At 39.4% G+C, this 19,596-nt stretch overlaps 1 protein-coding gene across 2 annotated transcripts in view; it reads right to left on the bottom strand.

Moving 5' to 3' along the window:
- Positions 1–1,766: 1,766 nt before the first annotated feature.
- Positions 1,767–19,596, bottom strand: part of LOC132109608 (protocadherin-1-like) — a 151,317-nt gene continuing 133,487 nt past the window's right edge. For both annotated transcript variants that reach the window (XM_059515831.1, XM_059515832.1), the window contains exon 5: positions 1,767–2,556. In XM_059515831.1, coding sequence (XP_059371814.1) covers positions 2,147–2,556 — 410 coding nt within the window. In that variant the 3' untranslated portion in view covers positions 1,767–2,146. The remainder of the gene's footprint in view (positions 2,557–19,596) is intronic.

Below are 19,596 nucleotides of genomic sequence, written 5' to 3'. Positions count from 1 at the left end.
TACTTGGTTATTGAAGTTTGGTTTGCCAGTGTTCAAATAAGGGGTCAGCCGTGAACTCAATGAATTCACACACCAAATTGAGATATTTACCAAGTATTAAACCCAAAGCACATAGCAGTGAGAACACTGAATCAACCCCCACACAGAGTAAACGGCTAAATCACCCAAGGTGAATAGTCGGTTATAAGTGGCGACTTAGCTGTGTGACATGGTGTAAACTATAGTGCACTTATTGTGTGTAGCTCAGGCCTCTAATACTCATGATAGCTTTTGCTGACCTGAATCCCAACTGATGCGATCCCTGTTACTATCAGCCTCTATTAATAACAGCCTTAAATGAACTTCCTGTAAACTCTTTCTGAAAGACCTCGCTTTCAGTTGTGGCATAGCGCTTTCAATGAAAGTGCCCCCTGGCGAGTGCCAGTGTGACTTTATGGTAATAGGTTAGCGAGATTAAGACGTTTCTAAGCTTGCTGCAGGAGTCTTATCATGTCATATGTTCAAAGCACATTTTAAACAGAATCTCTGATGTTTTAGAACCGGGGTGCCCATTCATGCTCCTGGCGATCGACTGTCCTACAAAGTTCAGCTCCAACTCTAATTAAACACATCTGCTTTTAATTTTCATGTGGTCCTGAACACCTTAATCAGGTGCTTTAGGTGTGTTTGATTAGGGTTGGAGCTGTCAACCCTACAGGATTGGGGACCCCTGTTTTAGAATATATACTGGACTTGTTGAATACAACTTTAATGTGACAAATATGCCACGATTTTTGAACCCGTCTACATCTTGTGAGCGTTTGTTTTGACAAGGTCAGACCCACCACAGAGCAGAGCCAAAATCTCTGACAAAACCACACATCTACACAACAGAGTTTGACATGTCTGAAAAAACGAGAAGGCTAATACACAGCACATGAACAGGTTTTTTTTTTTTTGTTTTTTTGTGAAAGTCGTTTTTCCTCCCTACGGATGGGATGGGTTGAACAAAACTCACCTAAAGCCTCAGCTACTAGTAGATAGTCTTATGAAGAAGTACTAGAGTATTACAGAGGAAACGTCACAGGGAGAGCTTCCTCTGGGAACTGATGAAGCCTGTCAAATTTGTCCAAAATGGCATCATGCAAACCTGCTGTAATCCATTTTTTTCCCCCTTGGATTTTGCCCCAAATTCCATGTTTGCTTGAGTCCCAAGTAGTAAGACGACAGAGGCTCATACTGTAGATTATCTTTAGCATTCCAAGGTCCAAAACTGTTGTCCTTCTTTTACTGACAGGGAGGCAAATCCTCTGAGCAATGCCCCTTCTACTATCATCAACAGAAGGAAGCTGTGGCTCCAAGAGTCTGTACAGCTAAATAATAAATCATAGCTGTTCCATCAGATGGGTAATATTTACAACACTGTACATTAAGAAAAGAGTTTTCTATGAAAAAAGACAAATTTAAGAAACAACTACCCTTCAGAGCTTACAGAAAGGTGAATGTTTTCTTTTCAGTAAAGTATAAGTGTCAAGAATCTATGTTCCTCTTGGATTGCCAGGATTTGGTTTGCCAGTTCTTCTGGCTCGAGTTCTTGGCTACACACTCACAGAAGAAAAAAAAAAGTACTATTTGGATGTGTTTATGTTTTAAGGTAAGCATATCTACAGTCTGATCATAAGTAATATATATATATATATATATAAAAACAAAACAAAAAAATCGACAAATTAATCTGAATCAAATAGGAATATAACATTGACATTAAATTATCACAAAGTTCACTTAAAAATTGTCCTTACATTCTTTCATTAGAAGTTTACATGGGGATTGTGTACTTAATTTCATATTCACAAAATGCTTTTCTCTTTTTTTCTGATTATTATCTTCATATCTGTTTGGCTTCCAGAGCCTCTAACAATGCACAGGGCTGTGTAAAACCCAGAGGGTTTTAAAGAAGATCTCTAGCTGTTTGGTGTCAGCCATTAGGCTTGTGGCTGAGGGGATTGGAGATGCATGTTGAGATGTCTGTGTATATCGGGGTCTGGTGGTGGGGTAGAATTAGCAGGTGTTTTGACAATGAGGCCTTTTATCCTCTCACAGGCATTGCTGATCACAAGTAAATTGGATCAAATGTGGAATCGAACCTAGGCGGACGGCAGGTGAATCACAGGTAGATTTCTCTTTTGGAACCTTGGCTGGATGGTGTAGTGGCAGGGGCGTAATCGGCTGTCTGACTCAGGGGGATCTCCTCCCTGGGGCAGTCCTTGCCGGACTCACCACCTGTAGAATAGGCACTAGTGTAGGGAGGCAAAAAGCGAATGCTGGCCACTTTGTTGTTCCCACCTCCGCTCCGCTCCTCTCCGTGAGGCTTAGAGCTGCTGTCAGCCATCAGGTGCTCCTGACCCTCCCTCTCCTGGTAAGGCACGAAGGTGGAGAGCTTGGGCCCGCCCTTGGCACTCTTGGTGCGGTTGGGTGAAGGTTGTCCAGGCATCCAGCAGGAATCCGAATGGCCGTATTCTGTACACTCACGTGTGCATTTTCCCGTCATGGCCACATCAGGCAGAGGCCTCAGATCTGGAACAAAATAGAATATAATGATCAGTTTTCAAGTCTAGGTAAACATTCAGTTTTCAGTTTTCATAATATAATATAATATAATATAATATAATATAATATAATATAATATAATATAATATAATATAATATAATATAATTATTAATATTTCTGAAATATTACTTACAAAATGCATAAGTAATAGGCATAATACCTATAATATTTACTAAAAAGAGTCAACTTAAATCAGAATACACTGGTTGCACTATTTGCTTGCAATTCACAAAAAATAACCAGTAATTCATTATTTGTTCAGGAATTGGAAAACACTGATTGCGATGTGTGATTTTAATTTCACAAAAAGAACCGATTCATAAAAGTCATTTGTTCAGGAATCAGAATACACTGGTTGCACCAAATGATTTCAGTTCTCAAAAGAAATCAAGCCATGATAGTCATTTGTTTATTTATTTCTTCTTCTTTTTTTTCTTTCTTTTTTTATGTGGTGTAATATTCTATTATTAATTGCTTGATTCCTCTAGTCAACGTTCAAGGAAATTAATCAACTAATAAAAACAAATTAAACATGTTCAAATGATAAATTAAACAAATAACACAACACTTTAAATGTAGCCCTACTATTGAAAAGCATAAATGAGTATTGACATCACAATTTTATTGTGAAGCTTTACTTTTGCAGTCAATTAAAGCTGCATAAAAAAAAACACTCTACAGCCTATTCTCAACCTTGATCACTGTAACCAATCAGTGTAATGGATGCTGATCTTCACTATAAAAGGTTGGTGAAGCTGGGTGGCATCACAAGAAGCAAAAATAACAGTCTGATCCACAAAGGTCAAACTCTCTGTCTGGAAAATATAAATGCAAAAGCTGAGCCTAACCTTTCCTTTGAAAGTGACATTAGATTAGTTTGATAGTGTGCATGAGAAAAGGGGGCAAGCAGAATGGCAAGCTCTCAAGGGGAAAACATTTATTTCTCTAAATCTCTGAGCTCTATGAAAGGCCTATGATTTGAGCACTGGACAACATTATTTTATCCCTGGTATTTGACCATTATAGAACACTATACACTTTTTTTTTTTTTTTTTTTTTAGTAGATAGATAGATAGATAGATAGATAGATAGATAGATCTAAGCAATAAAACATACTCTAAAAGCCAAACTATATCTGGCCCCTTTTTGCTCTTATATTTCTATTTTACTATCACTTAGGGAAGAATATTCAAAATTGAGGCTCTGACAGACCAATAGAGGTCTTCATCTCTGGCACACAGCACCTGAATCCCTCTCTCTCCTTTTCTTATCTCGTTCCTTCAAGTTAGAGTTAACCTCAGGAGTGTTCCTGCTGAGCCTGAAGCCTGGAGAGCCGGCCCTGCACCACTGGCCCTATCACCAATCACTCCCAATCCAGCTCCCTAGCCCTTCTTTTTTTTCAGCTAATTAGATTCTGCTGGCCCCTTGTCACCATAATAGAATGGAAATTATTTCCAGATGAGTATCTGACATTTGGTGCTGTCTAAAGTAAAGAGGAAAGATGTGTTAAGTCTGGCCTCCTTGCATTTTTCAGTTCTTCTCTTCTGTGATGGAGGACTGGCACAAGAGATTTGCTTCATGTCATTTTCATTCAACTGTCATGCCCCAGGGGTGTGATATTAATGGAAATATACATACAAGGTTCAAGCTGTTTTCTCATGAATTCCATGTCCAATTGTGCAGCTGTCAAAATGTCCATTTGGCCATTTCCTTGTAGGTAAGAATGCTTATTTGACATGCCGGTAAAGGATTTTCATATGAAAGAGTCACAATGATTTGATCAAAATGACAGTAATGAATAAGAATAAGCTTTTCGTGTGTATAAGGGGATGAAAAAAATATCTAATCTATTATTTGGTAACTAACTAAACCCCTGCTATCAATCAGAGGCAATTACTTCCTAATTATCTTAAATTTTATGGCGTTCATGTGTATTCAGAGTAGACACAGGGTTATAAATTGAATATAGATATCAACTGAGGGAAAGCAAGATCAACAACAAATATATATATATATATATATATATATATATATATATATATATATATATATATATTTGCACAATGATATTATGAAGCGTCTGAAAATAGTCTCCAGCTTACTTCTAACAGTAGCATATTTTTAGGTGCTGCGTAATATCATTACACCTGCTGTACCCATGGTATGGCAGCAAAGTTCCTTGATTATTACGCCGGAATAAGAGTATAGTTCCTTGCCATATAAGCCTAGAAAATCACAACTTTTCATTTTCCATCATCTTAAACAATGTAACTACAGAATATTCAAGTTTTAAATGGGGAAAAAAAAATCTAAACTCTGGTCATTTTTGAGCGAGATGTTGACAGTCTAATCAGATTCAAAGATATATGCTAAGCTATAGCTAAAGTGCTACAGCCAGACCTGGAGATCAGATGAATGGATTCAAAAATGGTAACACAACTGTTTAACTCTAGGGGAGTTTAAAAATATGCCCATTTAAAAAAAAAAAAATGGAGTGTTCCTTTAAGGTTTCTTGGTTGTCATTTGGCAACTCAAAGTTTCAGCTCGCTTTATAGGTTTTTCTATAGGATTCAAGTCTCGAGACTGGCTAGGCCACTCCATGACCTTTATGTGCTTCTTATAGAGCTACTCCTTTGTTATTTTGGCATTATGTGTTGGGTCATTGTCATGCTGGAAGACCCATCCATGACCCATCTTCAGTGTTCTGGCTGAGGGAAGGAGGTTCTCATCAAAGGTTTTACAGAACATGGCTCTGTCCATTTGGCCCTAAGTGTGGTGAAGTCGTCCTGTACCCTTAGCATAAAAACAGACCCAAAGCATAATGTTTTCACCTACAAAGCAAGTAGAAGAAGATGATGCCTCACGCGCCTTTGTGAACGCGCTTAAGAGAATATACTTAGGAGAGTTTGAACAGTTTGCACATTATGTGAATCAGAGATAAAAAACAATATATAAATACTGTTCAGTTTCTTGCATAAACCAATCATTTTGTCTTTACACATCAATGTATAGCCACAAGCTGCAGGGTTTCATTTTTTTATTTTTTATGTTTTAACCGTGATTTCCATCCACTTACATTATAAGTGTGACAGACTGCAATGGTTTCAGTTAAAAATCTCAGATTGTGTTCTACTGAAGCAACAAAGTCACAAATTCACCTACATCTTTTGGGTGAACAATCCATTTAAGATCATTAACAAGCTCCTCCCATGTAGTTTGGGGCTGATCCCTCACCTTTCTCATAATCATCCATAATCAAACCAACAGTTTTCTCCTTCTCACCAAGCTTCTTGCTGATCGTCTTTTAGCCCATTTCAGCTTTGTGCAGATCTCCAATCTTGTCTGTGAGATCCTTTGACAACTCTTTGGTCTTGCCCATGGTGGTGGGAGAGGTTGGAATGGAAGATACAGATTGTGTGGACAGGTGTCTTTTTATACACCTAACGAGCTGTCATTAGGAGTAACTTCTTAAAGTGGCAGGGCTAATCTGTGTTGCACATGGACACATAACTAATCTGTGGGAGCCAGTAGCCAGTAGATTTGCTATATATATATATATATATATATATATATATATATATATATATATATATATATATATATACATATTAAATCTACTTTGTTAATCTACTAATAATTTAAGAAATAACAATAAAATCATTAATAATAATAATAATAATAGTAATAATAATGGTCTCCAATCCATGTTGAGGTGTAGTCATTGTAAGAAAGCAGTGTTGTAGTCAATAGCTCATTGCTCATTTATCCCAGGGCCCTCTAAGCGAATCTCTAATATATGCTGGCTCTTCACATCATTCTATAACAGTTTTAGCCAATCAATTTTCAGCTTTGGCTATGCCTTAAAGCCACACAAGGGAGCCCAACTGCTCTGGCCACAACACATAGGTTGCCCTGGGTGACAGGTGCAGAGAATAGCACTGGGAAAACCAGCCTTTATTTGACAGTTAACACCAACACTCCAACTATCCCACAATCCCTTGTGTGTGAGAGCTGGCTGATCGTGTGCATGGATGGAAGCAGACAGGCAGAGTTGATGGAAACCCACACCAGCTCGCCTCTTCTCTACCCTTCGTTCCGGTGTCAATCGTTGGGATGTCCTCTCCCCCTGACCCCCGTCTGCTTGTTTGCAAACCTCGCTAAGACTAATTAAACTTTGGCAGATTAGGACTTTGCCTTGTCAATCTTTATTCATGCTTAAACAAGTTATTACTTTTAGGAAAATTAAATTGACCAGCTATTAATTAATGGACACGCTGCTTTTGAGATGATAGAAGATGGGGAAAAAATCAAGTAAAATATGAAGTAAGGGCTTGAAACGGAACACAAAGTAAAAAGGTAGGTGGGGGGAGGGGGGATTATAAAAAATAGAAAAATATATATATATATTTAAAACAGAAACAGAATCCAGAAGGAAAAAAAGGATTAAGTGTTGTGAGTTTGTTTAATAATAAATTTCATTGAAATGTACTAACGTTAAATTGCTAATATATTGTCATATTCAGTATAATTATTAGGAATTATATTTCATAGGTATTTTATTATTGATGTATAGACAAGTGCAATAGCAGCAACATAACCTATCTGCCTATATGCAGAGTGCAATTACACTGGACAGATGGAGTGCAAAAAAAACAAGTTCATAAGCAGTGCTGTTTCCTTTGGCTGGGCTAAGAGCGGCTCACAATAACATGTGGTTGGACACAGCAGGAGGACGAAGAAGAGGCACTGCATCTAATGGCAGAAAGCAGAAAAGATAGCCAGTAGCCACAACACTAAAGAGTTACATTAGTGAGTAACCACAAAAGCAAGACTCAAACGAGATGTGCAGAATTGCACCACTCACTGTTGCATACAACATATACATTTTTGTTCAGAAAAGCCTCTTATATAAGTTTGATCTTGTTATGCAAATTCAGGGTTCAGCTATGCACCACAAACAAATCATGATGAGTCTTTATTCAAATGAACTTAAATCAAACAAATATTCAAACAGTGTTACAACGTTACACTGTTTAACTAGAATTTAACATTTAACACAGAGCAAGACTAATCCAATATAAATTCATTTGGGAATCTAAAGATTGGGTCAGGCATGCAAGTCCTGCTCCACATTCAAACATTCCTACTTTGCAGGTGGTTTGCTTGTGGCAATCAATGTGTTGATGAAGGTTTGAATTTAGACTTCCATTTCCATTGCCATTGTTCCATTGCCAGTTTCAATACATGATTTGTTGATTTATATTTATGATTTAAGATTTATATCTATATTCTGAATACTATTAAATTATTAGTTGTGGAGTGAGGGAAACTATGTAATGTACAGAAATGTTTTGTCTTATTTACCGGTATTTTACATTATTCCTGAAAATAATGATTAAAATGTGACTCACACCAGTGTACGCCATGTTATTGTTATCAGCACCTCAGTTTTGACCTAGTGTCATTTGTAATCAAATTTTACTTATTTTCTATAATAATAATAATAATAATAATAAAAACCCTGCCATACAGAGTATGTCTGATGACATGACCACATCAAATAAAAATCAATTTTGAGTAACAGCATGCTAAAGCTATAGTTCACCCAAAAATATCAGTTCAGTCATTGTTTATTTGTTCCAAACCTGTATGACTTTATTTTATTATTATTATTTTATTTTATTTTATTTTATTTTTTCTCAGTGAATCACATAAAATTATTATTTGAGAAACGTCTCTCTTTTTTGTCCATACCATTAAAGTTGATGGGTATAATGTTGTTTTGGAGATCTCTGACTATTATTTTACAGACAAAATAGTTACTTTAAAATATCTTCTGCTGTGTTCCAAAGAAAACAAAAGTAATACAGGTTTGGAACAAAATGAGGGTGAATAAATGAAACAAATGAATAAACACTTTAGTTTTACACTGAGTGTGTTGTATCCATTCATTTTGTTACATATAGACTTATTCATGCTTCATGCAGCACTGCATGTCAATACAGTCATAGCTACATAATGGCCAAAGCCTGCTAGGCATACATATAGGGGGCCTTCAATAAGGTGAGCATAAACATCTTTCGAAAGAAAATCAGGTTACAGAGTCCGTTCTTAGTAAATTCCACTTATATCATCTGACTGCAGGTGGACTGAGGGATTTCAAACCTTTAATTCTACTTTATTTCATAGACACGGTTCCTTTTTACGTGATGCTGTGTTCATTTCCACCACTCTCACTGGCACAGAGGAGCTGTTTAAACCTTTGCACATTTTTTTTCTGCTTACACTCCACAACGCTCTTCGCCAGAGCGTCACATCCCTTTGCCAAAGCTTCACTTATGGACTAAATTAATTTTGAGAGGTGTCAGAGAGTGCCATCGTTCGGACCGTGTCCCATTGGCCTACATCTGTTAAACATGGAACTTATCTGATCCGCAAAAATCAATGTCCTCGCCTGCTGACCAAATTTGCTCTACCGACTCTGCCAGCCGAGGGAAGGGACGTGTGTCATTTTGCAAACCTCCACATGTTGGCACGCTGTGTTTCAGTATGCATCAGCTGCATAGAATCTCCTCCTGGCTTAGGAAGATAAGCACATGGAGAAAGGCTGTAGCCCGCGGCTAAATCAACTAGGGTAAGCTGCATAACATCTTCCACTCATGAATGTTTTAAAGTTGAGTTTGTCTGTGCACAAGCTGAATCATTGAAGATGAAGCAAGGGTGTAACGTTTGATTGTGCTGAAGGCCTAAACAACTGCCTGTGAAGAAGAAAAGCGAACAAAAAAGCCTTCTGTAGGCTAGATACAGACAAATGGATAGATTAAAAAGGAGCAAACTCAACTTATCAGTGTCCATAGGCCATCACAGCACCCTAAGTCTTCGTTAAAATTGCAGTGAACTTACAGCAATGTTGATTCAAGAATGCTTTGGAATTATTTTGGTACATTGCAAGTTCTTGGACTCGTTTCCACAGCGATCATTGATTCATAAAACATCATGCTTTTAGCTAGAATAAGACTTAATCGCTGCACAGGAATCCAGCGCTGACTGGACAAGCCTAATGAAATTAGCCAGTCCACTGACAAGTGCGACCAGACTTCAGTTTAATTTTAGAGGTGTGATAGTGATTGGTCCGAGTTAATTTTTGTTACAAAAGTATTTCAACGAACTATGCTCTATTCCAAGTTTCATTGTGCCATAGAAAATGAATAACTGTAATTATGGCTTATGTCTAAATTACTTTTGACAGATGGGGAGAGAACACAGCTATAAATATAAAAGTCTGCCATTAGCACAGCCTCCCACACTTTTCATTGTCTTTTCCTTGCCCCCTTTCTTACCACTTTCCTTCTTGCTCATGTATGTACAAATACATTTACACTACCGTTCAGAAGTTTAGGATAAGATCGTTTATTGTTATTTTTATTATTATTATCAAATCAATACTTTTATTCAATAATGCATTAAACTGATAAAGATACATTTATAATGTTAACATATGTCTGCTTCAAATAAATGCAGTTCTGAACTCTCTATTTGTTAATTAAAGTATCCTAAAAAAATATATCAATTCTGTTTCCACAGAAATATTAAGCAGCACGACTGCTCTTCTCATTGATAATAAGGAATGTATCATGAGCATGAAATCAGCATATTAGTATGCTCTTAAGGCTAGAGTCATTTCTGCTGACAAAAAATAATTTTTAAAATATATTAAATTAGGAAACAATTCTTCAAAATTGTAATAATATTTCACTATTGTTTTAACTTTATTTTTCAGCAAATAAATACAGCCTCAGTGAGCATAAGAGACTTCTTTCAAAAACATAAAAATAAATAAATACTAACCTTATAATTTTGAACGATATTCTAGTTGGACATACAATGGATGATGAACTGACATAATAATACTTAAAAATGTGGCTAAAAGTAGTCAATCATGTAGAATATCGAAATTAATCGCAATCAATCATTCCACTCAATCCAATATACACAAGCAAAAACATTAACTGCTCCAGTAGTTCAGGAACATTCCATACTATGGAATTTACATAAGGGTCATAGTATTATTATTATTATCATTATTATTATTTAATTGTGGTATAATTAATCACCCTAATTAATTACACTAAATAAACATGTCTACTAAAAAGAAGAAAAATCTTTAAGCAACACCCCTGCAAAAATTAGATCTCACTAGAAACATACTCACAGGCAAATGTCATGCTGCACAAAAATATTTTCATTATTAATGAAGAAGAACTGAGGGAAACAGAAGAAAGAAATGAAGAATAAGAGAGAATTTATTTTTAAGGAAGGATTCTCGCTTCTCCCTCCAGAAATCAGTGGAGGAAAGCTTCAATCATACTACAAAAGTGAATAAATGTATGGCTGGAGTGAGCTGCCCTCAGGCCTGCGCTCTCTCCCGTCTCAATAAGCTTTTAGGACCACAGTCGAGAGAGAAGCGCATAGCTGAAATGAGCTGAATTTTTGAGGACAGCAGCCGGCTTTAATTTAAGAGAAACAAGCACACACATCTACATGCTCACAAACTCTGGGGAAAGATATTCTGCCTTATCTGCCATCATTAGAGACCTTTGATTTCTCTTTGAAAAGAACAGCAATATTTATGGTTTGGGGTGATTCATATTATAATATGGAGAAAAGGAAGGATGGTGGAGAATGTGGGATAAATACGGATATCCCCTATCCAGTATATTCCTTCCAACCAAGCAAAAATATTGAGCTTATTCCCATTAAATATCCCTGTTTGATTCTAGAAGAAAGTAGACGAATGATTTCCAAAATTCACAATATTAGAACAAAAAAAGAGCAAGAATAGCCACCAAAAACAGGGGGAAAACAAAACAACAACAAAAGAGCAACTGAATAACAGAATATATTTAACAGATGTCTCAGCTGAATGGCAATGCTCAATCAAAGCTCAATCATTTTGTTTGGTTGGAATATATATATATATATATATATATATATATATATATATATAATGTATATACGATAATCTGTTGTCTGTTGGGAGGCATTGTATCGTAACGCCCAAGGCATTACGATACAATGCATCCCAACAGATTATCGATAGCTTCTAGTGTTGACATGGTGTTACACACCATGACAGATGAGAGAGAGGAAAACACAAGTGTCAGGAGGCAAAAGCTGACAAATGCACATTAAAAGTTGCTCATTTTCACATACCAGTGCACACTCATAGAGATTGACTCTGGTAGTTACTGTTGAGTGTCATATTGCTGAGTGTGTTTTCATAATGCTGTCTTTCTTTCTGACTGTCATAAACCTCGAAGGACAAATGGTTGCGTATGAGGTCAGAGGTGGGGTCATTCAGAATGCCAAAATGTCACGGCACTGCCTTCCCTGAGCCCTGGTGCCTGTAAGCATATGTGTGTGTGTGTTTAAAAGTGTGTGCAAAAGAGTCATGAAACCACAGGAAGCTTTGGGCGCACTTACAAAAAGTGTTGGTGTGTGAATATGAGATTAGATCACCAGAAGGGTGACGTGTTTGTGTGTGTGTGTGAGAGCGAGAGAGAGAGAGAGAGAGTGTGTGTGTGTGTGTGTGTGTGTAACCTGCATGCAAACATATGGCTGTCGGACATCTTGTTTTGAGAGAGACCATATGCTGGTTTTGGACATAATGAGCCTTTTTCCTCTCTTTTTCTACAGCACAGCATACACAGTCTCTCATACACACACAGGATTACTATTCTACAGTATCTAGGGAGCCAACATCTATCCCTCCTCCACAGAGAGTAAGCTACTCTTATCTTAGCAGGTCAGGGATGCACAGGCTGCGATATATCCCAGACATTCACCTTATATTGATCTCGCCAACCCAGCATCCTCCTCTTTCTTTAGCTTTCCCAATGGAACACTCAAAAGCCCCAGAACACAGATGAGGAATCCTTACCATGGTAATAGTATTTTCCCCTCAAAAACCTCAAAACAGTAGTTGCTACTGTTTATTTTAATATATGAAAAAATGAAACAGAAATGTAATAAAATAGTTTCTTGCATCACACTTAGATTGGTACATTAGTTAGTCAATTTATCAAATATTATTGCAATTTTTTATTCAAACTGGGCACACAAACTCAAGTCTTTATGATTGACTGTCCATACTGCCATTCAGTAAGTGTTAAATCCGGATCCGTTTGCTCAGCAAAGTCAACATGCAGTATATCTACATTGGTGGCTATGGTAATGATGTAAGCGTCAGCACAATTCCGAGAGACTTTCTCATGAAACAACTGAGAGTAGCTGTCACTGTCAGGCTGTCAGAAAGCAAACAGGACAGAAAGCTGAAAGTTTTTCTTGTGCATACATATATGATGACAACTTGCTGTGGTGCTGAACTCAGGATGTGGATGAGAGAATCTCAGGAACAGGAACTATTTACATCATTCATGCATATATTGTGTCCCAAACTGCTGACATGCTTGTTCATTCCTATAGTGAATATCACGTAGTTCCCAATATGAGGAATAAAATGAGGGCTAATGAGTGTATTTGAGTATCTCCAGACAATAATTTGCATGTTACAAAGGTAGCATGTTCTGGGTGGCAAGAATGGTTACTTAAAATCCATTCAGAAACTTTTAATAAACAAGCAAACATACATATGTAGTTTTTGTAAAATCAAATATTTTTTTTCCCCCACACACCAAGTGGTTGTTTGATTTATAAAAGATTCACCGTTTTTGAATGAACTGGTTGAGTGAAATATTCAATTAATAACTCTTTAAAAAACTCTTCATAAATCAGATTTGAGGACTAAAAATATAAAGTGTAATAAACAGAGATAAAATGTGTTAGATTAGTAATGTTTTGTTTGAAGAGGCCCTTGACCTTACAAACAGCATCTGAAATCCAAGGGCATGAAACAAAACCACAATAACTACAATAATGTTCTCACTAAATCTACATCCAATGCTGAGACAATAGGAACAAGCTATTCTCTCATTAATTTAATCGTCAGGAAGCTGGGCTGGGATGCTTTATGCCGCTGTTGTTTAGGAGAACATATTAAAACAGTCGGCTTCCCTTCCTGCCTATAAGAGTGCTGTCATGCGGATAAGTTTTGACCTTTTTGAACGATTCTTCCCCTCAATGGGACACGTTCAGCTTTCAGAACTGCAATATGATTGTTTTGTTTGCTACACTGCTGTGTGATGTCTCTGTTGTTATCCTTCTCTTGTTGTTGTTCTTATTCTCACTCTCTTTTCCTCTCCCTCTCTCTTTCTCTCTCTCTCTCTCTCTCTCTCTCTCTCTATTTCTCTGGCACTGTAGCATCATTTCATGCTCCAAATTCCAAATTTACCATCATTATCTGAGAAAATGGAAAGACAAAAAAGCAGCGTTGCTTTCATTTAGCATTTTCTCTCTCCACACTGAACATGAAAACAGAACTGAGTTCTGCATTTGATCTGCATGGTGATTAGCTCCTGAAGACACAAACTTCAGGAGATAAGTCAGATCTACCGTCATTTTGCATACTGTTCACGTAGTAAAATGGCTTGCTGTATTAAACAGAGTTAATACAAGCTAAATATAATAATGCCTCGGGCATGTATCTCTCAAGTTAGACTGCCTGTGTTTCTTGCTCTATCTTCTCAGAGGTTGAAACGAGATAAAATACCCCCCCCCCCCCCAAAAAAAAAAAAAATATATATATACACTAAAATATATAATATATAAAAAACTGCCTCGACAGTATGTCTGCTCCCACATTCAATCTCCCAGGAATATACACTGCTCTGAGCGAGAGGAGTTTGCCCTGGGACCACAGAAGGACCTGGTGTGCCAGCTTGTACAAGGGGCGTGAACGCAGACCCCCCTGGTGATTGATATAAGAGACCACTGATGTGTTGTCGGTGCGCACCAACACATGGTGACCTCTCAGGTCTGGGTGGAAATGTTTTAATGCTCGATAGACTGCTAGCATCTCTAGGCAATTGATGTGCCATGTCAGATAGCGACCACTCCACAGACCGTGGGCAGGGTGGCCACACACATGACCGCACCCCAACCGGTGAGGGACGCGTCTGTCGCTAGCGTTACACAGCTTCAAAGAGCTCCCAGCACCGGGCCCTGATTCAAGAACCAAGGTTTCTTCTACATGTCTAAGGCACGAAGGCATCCCCGCGGGACCTTGATAACTCGAAGTGGAACAGGAGACAGATGTGCCTGCATCGTGGTCGAATTCCACACTACGCCTAGATAGGTTGTTCTCTGAACTGGAGAAAGTACACTCTTCTTGGCGTTTAGTCTCAAACCCAGCTCCCCCATATGTGCGAGAACGACATCCCGATGTCGAACCGCCATCTGCTCTGACTGAGCTAGAATCAACCAATCGTCTATATAATTTAGAATGCAGATGCCCTGCATAATGAGGGATATCAGAGCCGCATCTACACATTTCGTGAACGTGCGGGGTGAGAGTGCAAGGCCGAAGGGAAGTACTCGATATTGATAAGCTTTGCCCCCGAAAGCGAACCTCAGAAACTTCCTGTGTTGTGGAAGGATGGATATGTGGAAGTATGCGTCTTTGAGATCTATTGTGACAAACCAGTCCTCGGATCTGTTTTGAGCTACAACCTGCTTGACAGTGAGCATTTTGAACTTCAGTGGCATAACTGAGCGGTTCAGGTGACGTAAGTCTAAGATCGGACGCAACCCCCCATCCTTCTTTGGAACTATGAAATGCCAGCTGTAAAACCCGGATTCCCTGTCTAGAGGAGGGACCACCTCGATGGCCTCCTTCCTTCATAGGGTATTCACTTCTTGTTCCATAACCAGAGCCTGCCGGGGGCCGACTACTGTGAGTGTAACCCCGTTGAACTTCGGCGGTGGATGACCGAACTGAATGCAGTAGCCTTTTTCTATTGTACGCAGGACCCAATGAGATACATTTGGCAGTAGTTTACACGTTGCTAAATAATCTAAGGGAATCAGTCTCTCGAGACTGACCTCTGGTGTAAGAGGCCCCCGAAGGGGCGGCGAGCATCCCAGCTCCACTACGCTCGCGGGCGGAAACAACTGGGAGCAGCGCTCACTGGAGGCCGCTGTGCCCTGAAACTCTGGCAGGATTGGCAGACCGACCTCCTGAGGGCACTGAGGTGAGGCGGGCACCGTATAATAAGGTGGACCGCGCTCTACCCCAGTAGGGGCTACCCTCAGGATCCCTATGCCACTGGCGTCAGGATCTCTTTGTCGAGGACTTCCGGGCCTCGATAACTGTACTTAAATCAGGCTTAGATTTGGAAGTCCCCAACTCAGAGCGTCGCTGAGGCCCTCGGTCCCGACGTGGGGGAACACGAGCGGCGACACTCTGCTTTTGTGCTTCCTGATATGAGGAGCCGGCATGTGGCGTGGGCATCTCCCGCCCAGATGCACCACAAGAGCGACGAGGGAGGAAATTCTGGAACGCCACTGCCTGTTTACGTGCCTCCTGGAACCTGTCGACGACGGTATTGACTGTGTCGCCAAACAGACCAGAAGGCTGAAGCGGGGCGTCCAGGAGGCAGACCCTGTCCCTCTCTTTAATTTCTGACAGGGTCAGCCATAAATGCCTCTCCGTGGCCACTAAGGCTGCCATAGAGCGCCCAATCGGGCGAGCAGTCTCTTTAGTGGCGCGAAGGGAGAGATCAGCGGTCCTTCTAAGCTCTTGAATATCATCAGACTTGATCCCCTCCCCCTCGTCGATATCTCCCAGAAGGTCGGCCTTATATGCTTGTAGGACTGCCATAGTATGAAGGCAAGCCCCACCCTGACCTGCTGACACATAGCCTTTTCACACCAGCGAAGATGTAACTCTGAGAGGCTTGGTGGGCAACGTCGGAGCCTTTAGAGACGATGCCGACCCGGGCGACAGATAGCCCGCGAGCGTCTGTTCAACCCATGGCACCGCTCTATAACCCCGCTCTCCCAGCCCCATCACGTTGCCATAATATAGTGTATCGGGGCCGAAGAGGCGGGTCAAATATGGGTGATTCCTCGATCTCGCGATTTCATCGTGGAGATCAGGGAAAAATGGAAGGCTTACGACGTGGAGATGGTTGCCTCGGCCCCAGAAAGCGTTCATCTAGCTTACTTTTCTGCGGCTCAGTATGTTTCTCAGCGGGCCATTCGATTTTTAATCTATCAACCGCGCGAGTAACCACCTCCAAAAGCTCCTCATATTGGGGCTACAGGGGGGGGGATCCTCTGCCTCGGCAGAAGCGGGGCCAGCACCGCAGGGAACGCTGGTGAAGGCTCCCTCCTCGAAGAGAGCCCTTCGGGATCAAAGCGTCCACATTGGCAATTGTTCACAATGCGGACAGTCGGCCCCCTCGAAAGCCGACTCAGCGTGCTTCGATCCCAGGTAAGCCACGCATAAACTGTGTGTATCCCCACCCATGATGTAGTGAGGGCAGGGAGTAACACACAATCTATAACGTGGCTTGGAATCGCCCCTCACATGTTTGGTCTTTGCTTTCACTTTTGACATATTGAGCTGTTCTAGCGATCGTTTTAATGCTTAAGAGACAGACAACAATAAATAGGACCAACGGGACAGACTTTTGACATGCACACACAAAGCGCTTGCTGACAGAGGCGAAGCCGAAGCCAGCTGCACGGCACGTGTTTTTATAGCTTCCTGGTCGCTACGTCACCCCGCTCGTGACGTCACGCCCTTCCGTTGGACAGATTGCACACGATATTCAGAGTCGGTCTCGTCAGGGACGTTCCCCAAAGCGCTCGACGCAGCTCGATTATCTTAAATGCCTGATTTATTGTTTTTCAATAAATAATGTGCTCTCTCTCGCATAATCTTCTCATAGGGGCAAATTAGTTATAAATAAATGTGCAGCATTGCTTACAATTCAACTTATCTTCCTTATTCTCTTTTTCTCATGCCTCTAGGGATGGAATGGAGCTACTCGATGGTTGGAGAGAGAGGAAATAGATTTGTGTCAGTATGTTATTGTTCTGGGTCAAACCCCACGTTGGTCTAAATCAGTGGATATTGCTTCAAGACCCAGATTTTACATCGGGAATCAAGTGCTGACCCAACACACTTACAAAATAGCTTGATGTATAAAGGCATAGAAGTGTAAATGTTGCACCATGTTAAACCATAAACAATAGTTGAACTGTGATTTGCTAGCAGTAGGCTAAATATTAGCTATATTAACAATAGCATGTTACTAAGCGAAAAATAAATTTGCATCAAAAAGTGTGATTAAAAAAGCATTTTCCTCCCTTACTTTTAAGGTTTATAAGCTTATTACATTTGACTTTTTTATGCTATCAGTGCATGATTATATCGATTAGCATTCAGCATATCTTCCCTCCTGTTTGTGACCCAATTGGAACATCCTCAACATATATTTTTTAACTGGTTGAGAGACAAATCTCTTACCTAAAATATAGTTTGCAAAAGCAGGCTAGATTAAAACTTAATTTACAGCTAGTGAATCAATCAGCACTACATTCTATAGTACCGACGTCCACCTGAACAGAATTTGGAAAGCGGTGTCTCTTCAAAGGAAAACAACTCAAAACAGTCAAGGCACAGGGCCCAAAGAATCCCCACATGCTCACTATCTCTTCTGTTTTTGTTTTTTTCTTTCTTCTCCTCCACCAAGAATAGGTGCACACAGAATCAAGGGCTTTCAATATTTAAGGTGAAATATAGGAAGTGCGTGTTGCATGTGTGTGTGCTGCCGAACTTGTTTGATTCATTATTAAACACAATCCATTTTTCTCTCTGCTACTGATAGTGGGCAAAGCTCCCAGGTTTAATTCCCTTGCATTGCAGATTAGAAGCTGAATAACAATAGAAACGAGTGAGAGAGGGCATAAGAAAGTGAGTGCACAATGCCATTATTACTTTTCTCTTTTTTTTCCCACTTCCTTTCCACTCTGTCCTCATCTGACAGGATGTATGGTGCTAAGGTTTGCTGCTGAAAGACGGGGAACATCCTATCATCTTCTCTAAACTCAACACGATGTGTGATGCTTTCTGGCTCTCCCTATAGCAGACTGTCGAGGACGTGTTGTTGTTATGATTTCTTCAGTTTGGCTTTGGGGTCTTATGAGGTAACACAGTAAGGCAGGAATGAAACAGGGAACGGTTGGAAAATGGAAAAAAACAGTCGATGATGAGATGAAACTACTTCCTCTCCGGACTTGCTGATTACAAAGTGGTTTTGAGGAGAAAATAACCTAGATAGGCTCACAAAGCCACAGAAGCTCTAACAAGCAAATCCGCACATGTCTCAAAACACTCTATTTGCAACATTGCACCTGGCCAAGTGACACTTCCTCTGCATGCAGCAAAACAAGAAACAAACATTAATACAAGCTTTGTGACTGCTAGCCTTGCTCTATATACCTTTAGGAAAGAGCTTTAATTTTAAATGGAAATTAATGCTATTTTCCTCTTGAGGAAACCCCTGAAGTCACATACAGTATCTCACTCCACTGCTAATAAAGGCCAGAATGAGCATAAATATGCATTTCATATAAGACCTTAAAGGCAACATATCATAAAAAGCCTTAATACTGGTAGTTTTATTTTTTTTTTATACACAAGTAAAATGGTTTAAGAGGTCGAAATGCCAAAACTACTAAAAAAAAACTACTAAAAATGTTCCTTGGGCACCAAAGCAGCATGTTAGAATGATTTCTGAAGGATCATGTGAGACTGAAGACTGGACTAATGGCTGCTGAAATATTATGTTTTTCCATCATAGAAATAAAATAAAAATATATTCAAAAAGAAAACTACAATATTTATTTATTTATTTTCATTGTATTTTTTATCAAGTAAATGCAACCTTGGTCTTATAAAAACAAAAACAAAAATCTTAATTGGACACATGTATCATTAAAGCCATCATTAATTATTTAATCATTGTAAAGTATGAGTAACAATCATAAATCAGCCCAGTATGTGCAGTGCTTTTTAATAAATTCTGTTGAAATATGAG

Source organism: Carassius carassius, chromosome 29 (genome assembly GCF_963082965.1).
Source record: "Carassius carassius chromosome 29, fCarCar2.1, whole genome shotgun sequence".
NCBI lineage: Eukaryota > Metazoa > Chordata > Actinopteri > Cypriniformes > Cyprinidae > Carassius > Carassius carassius.
This window is presented reverse-complemented; position numbering and strand designations above follow the sequence as displayed.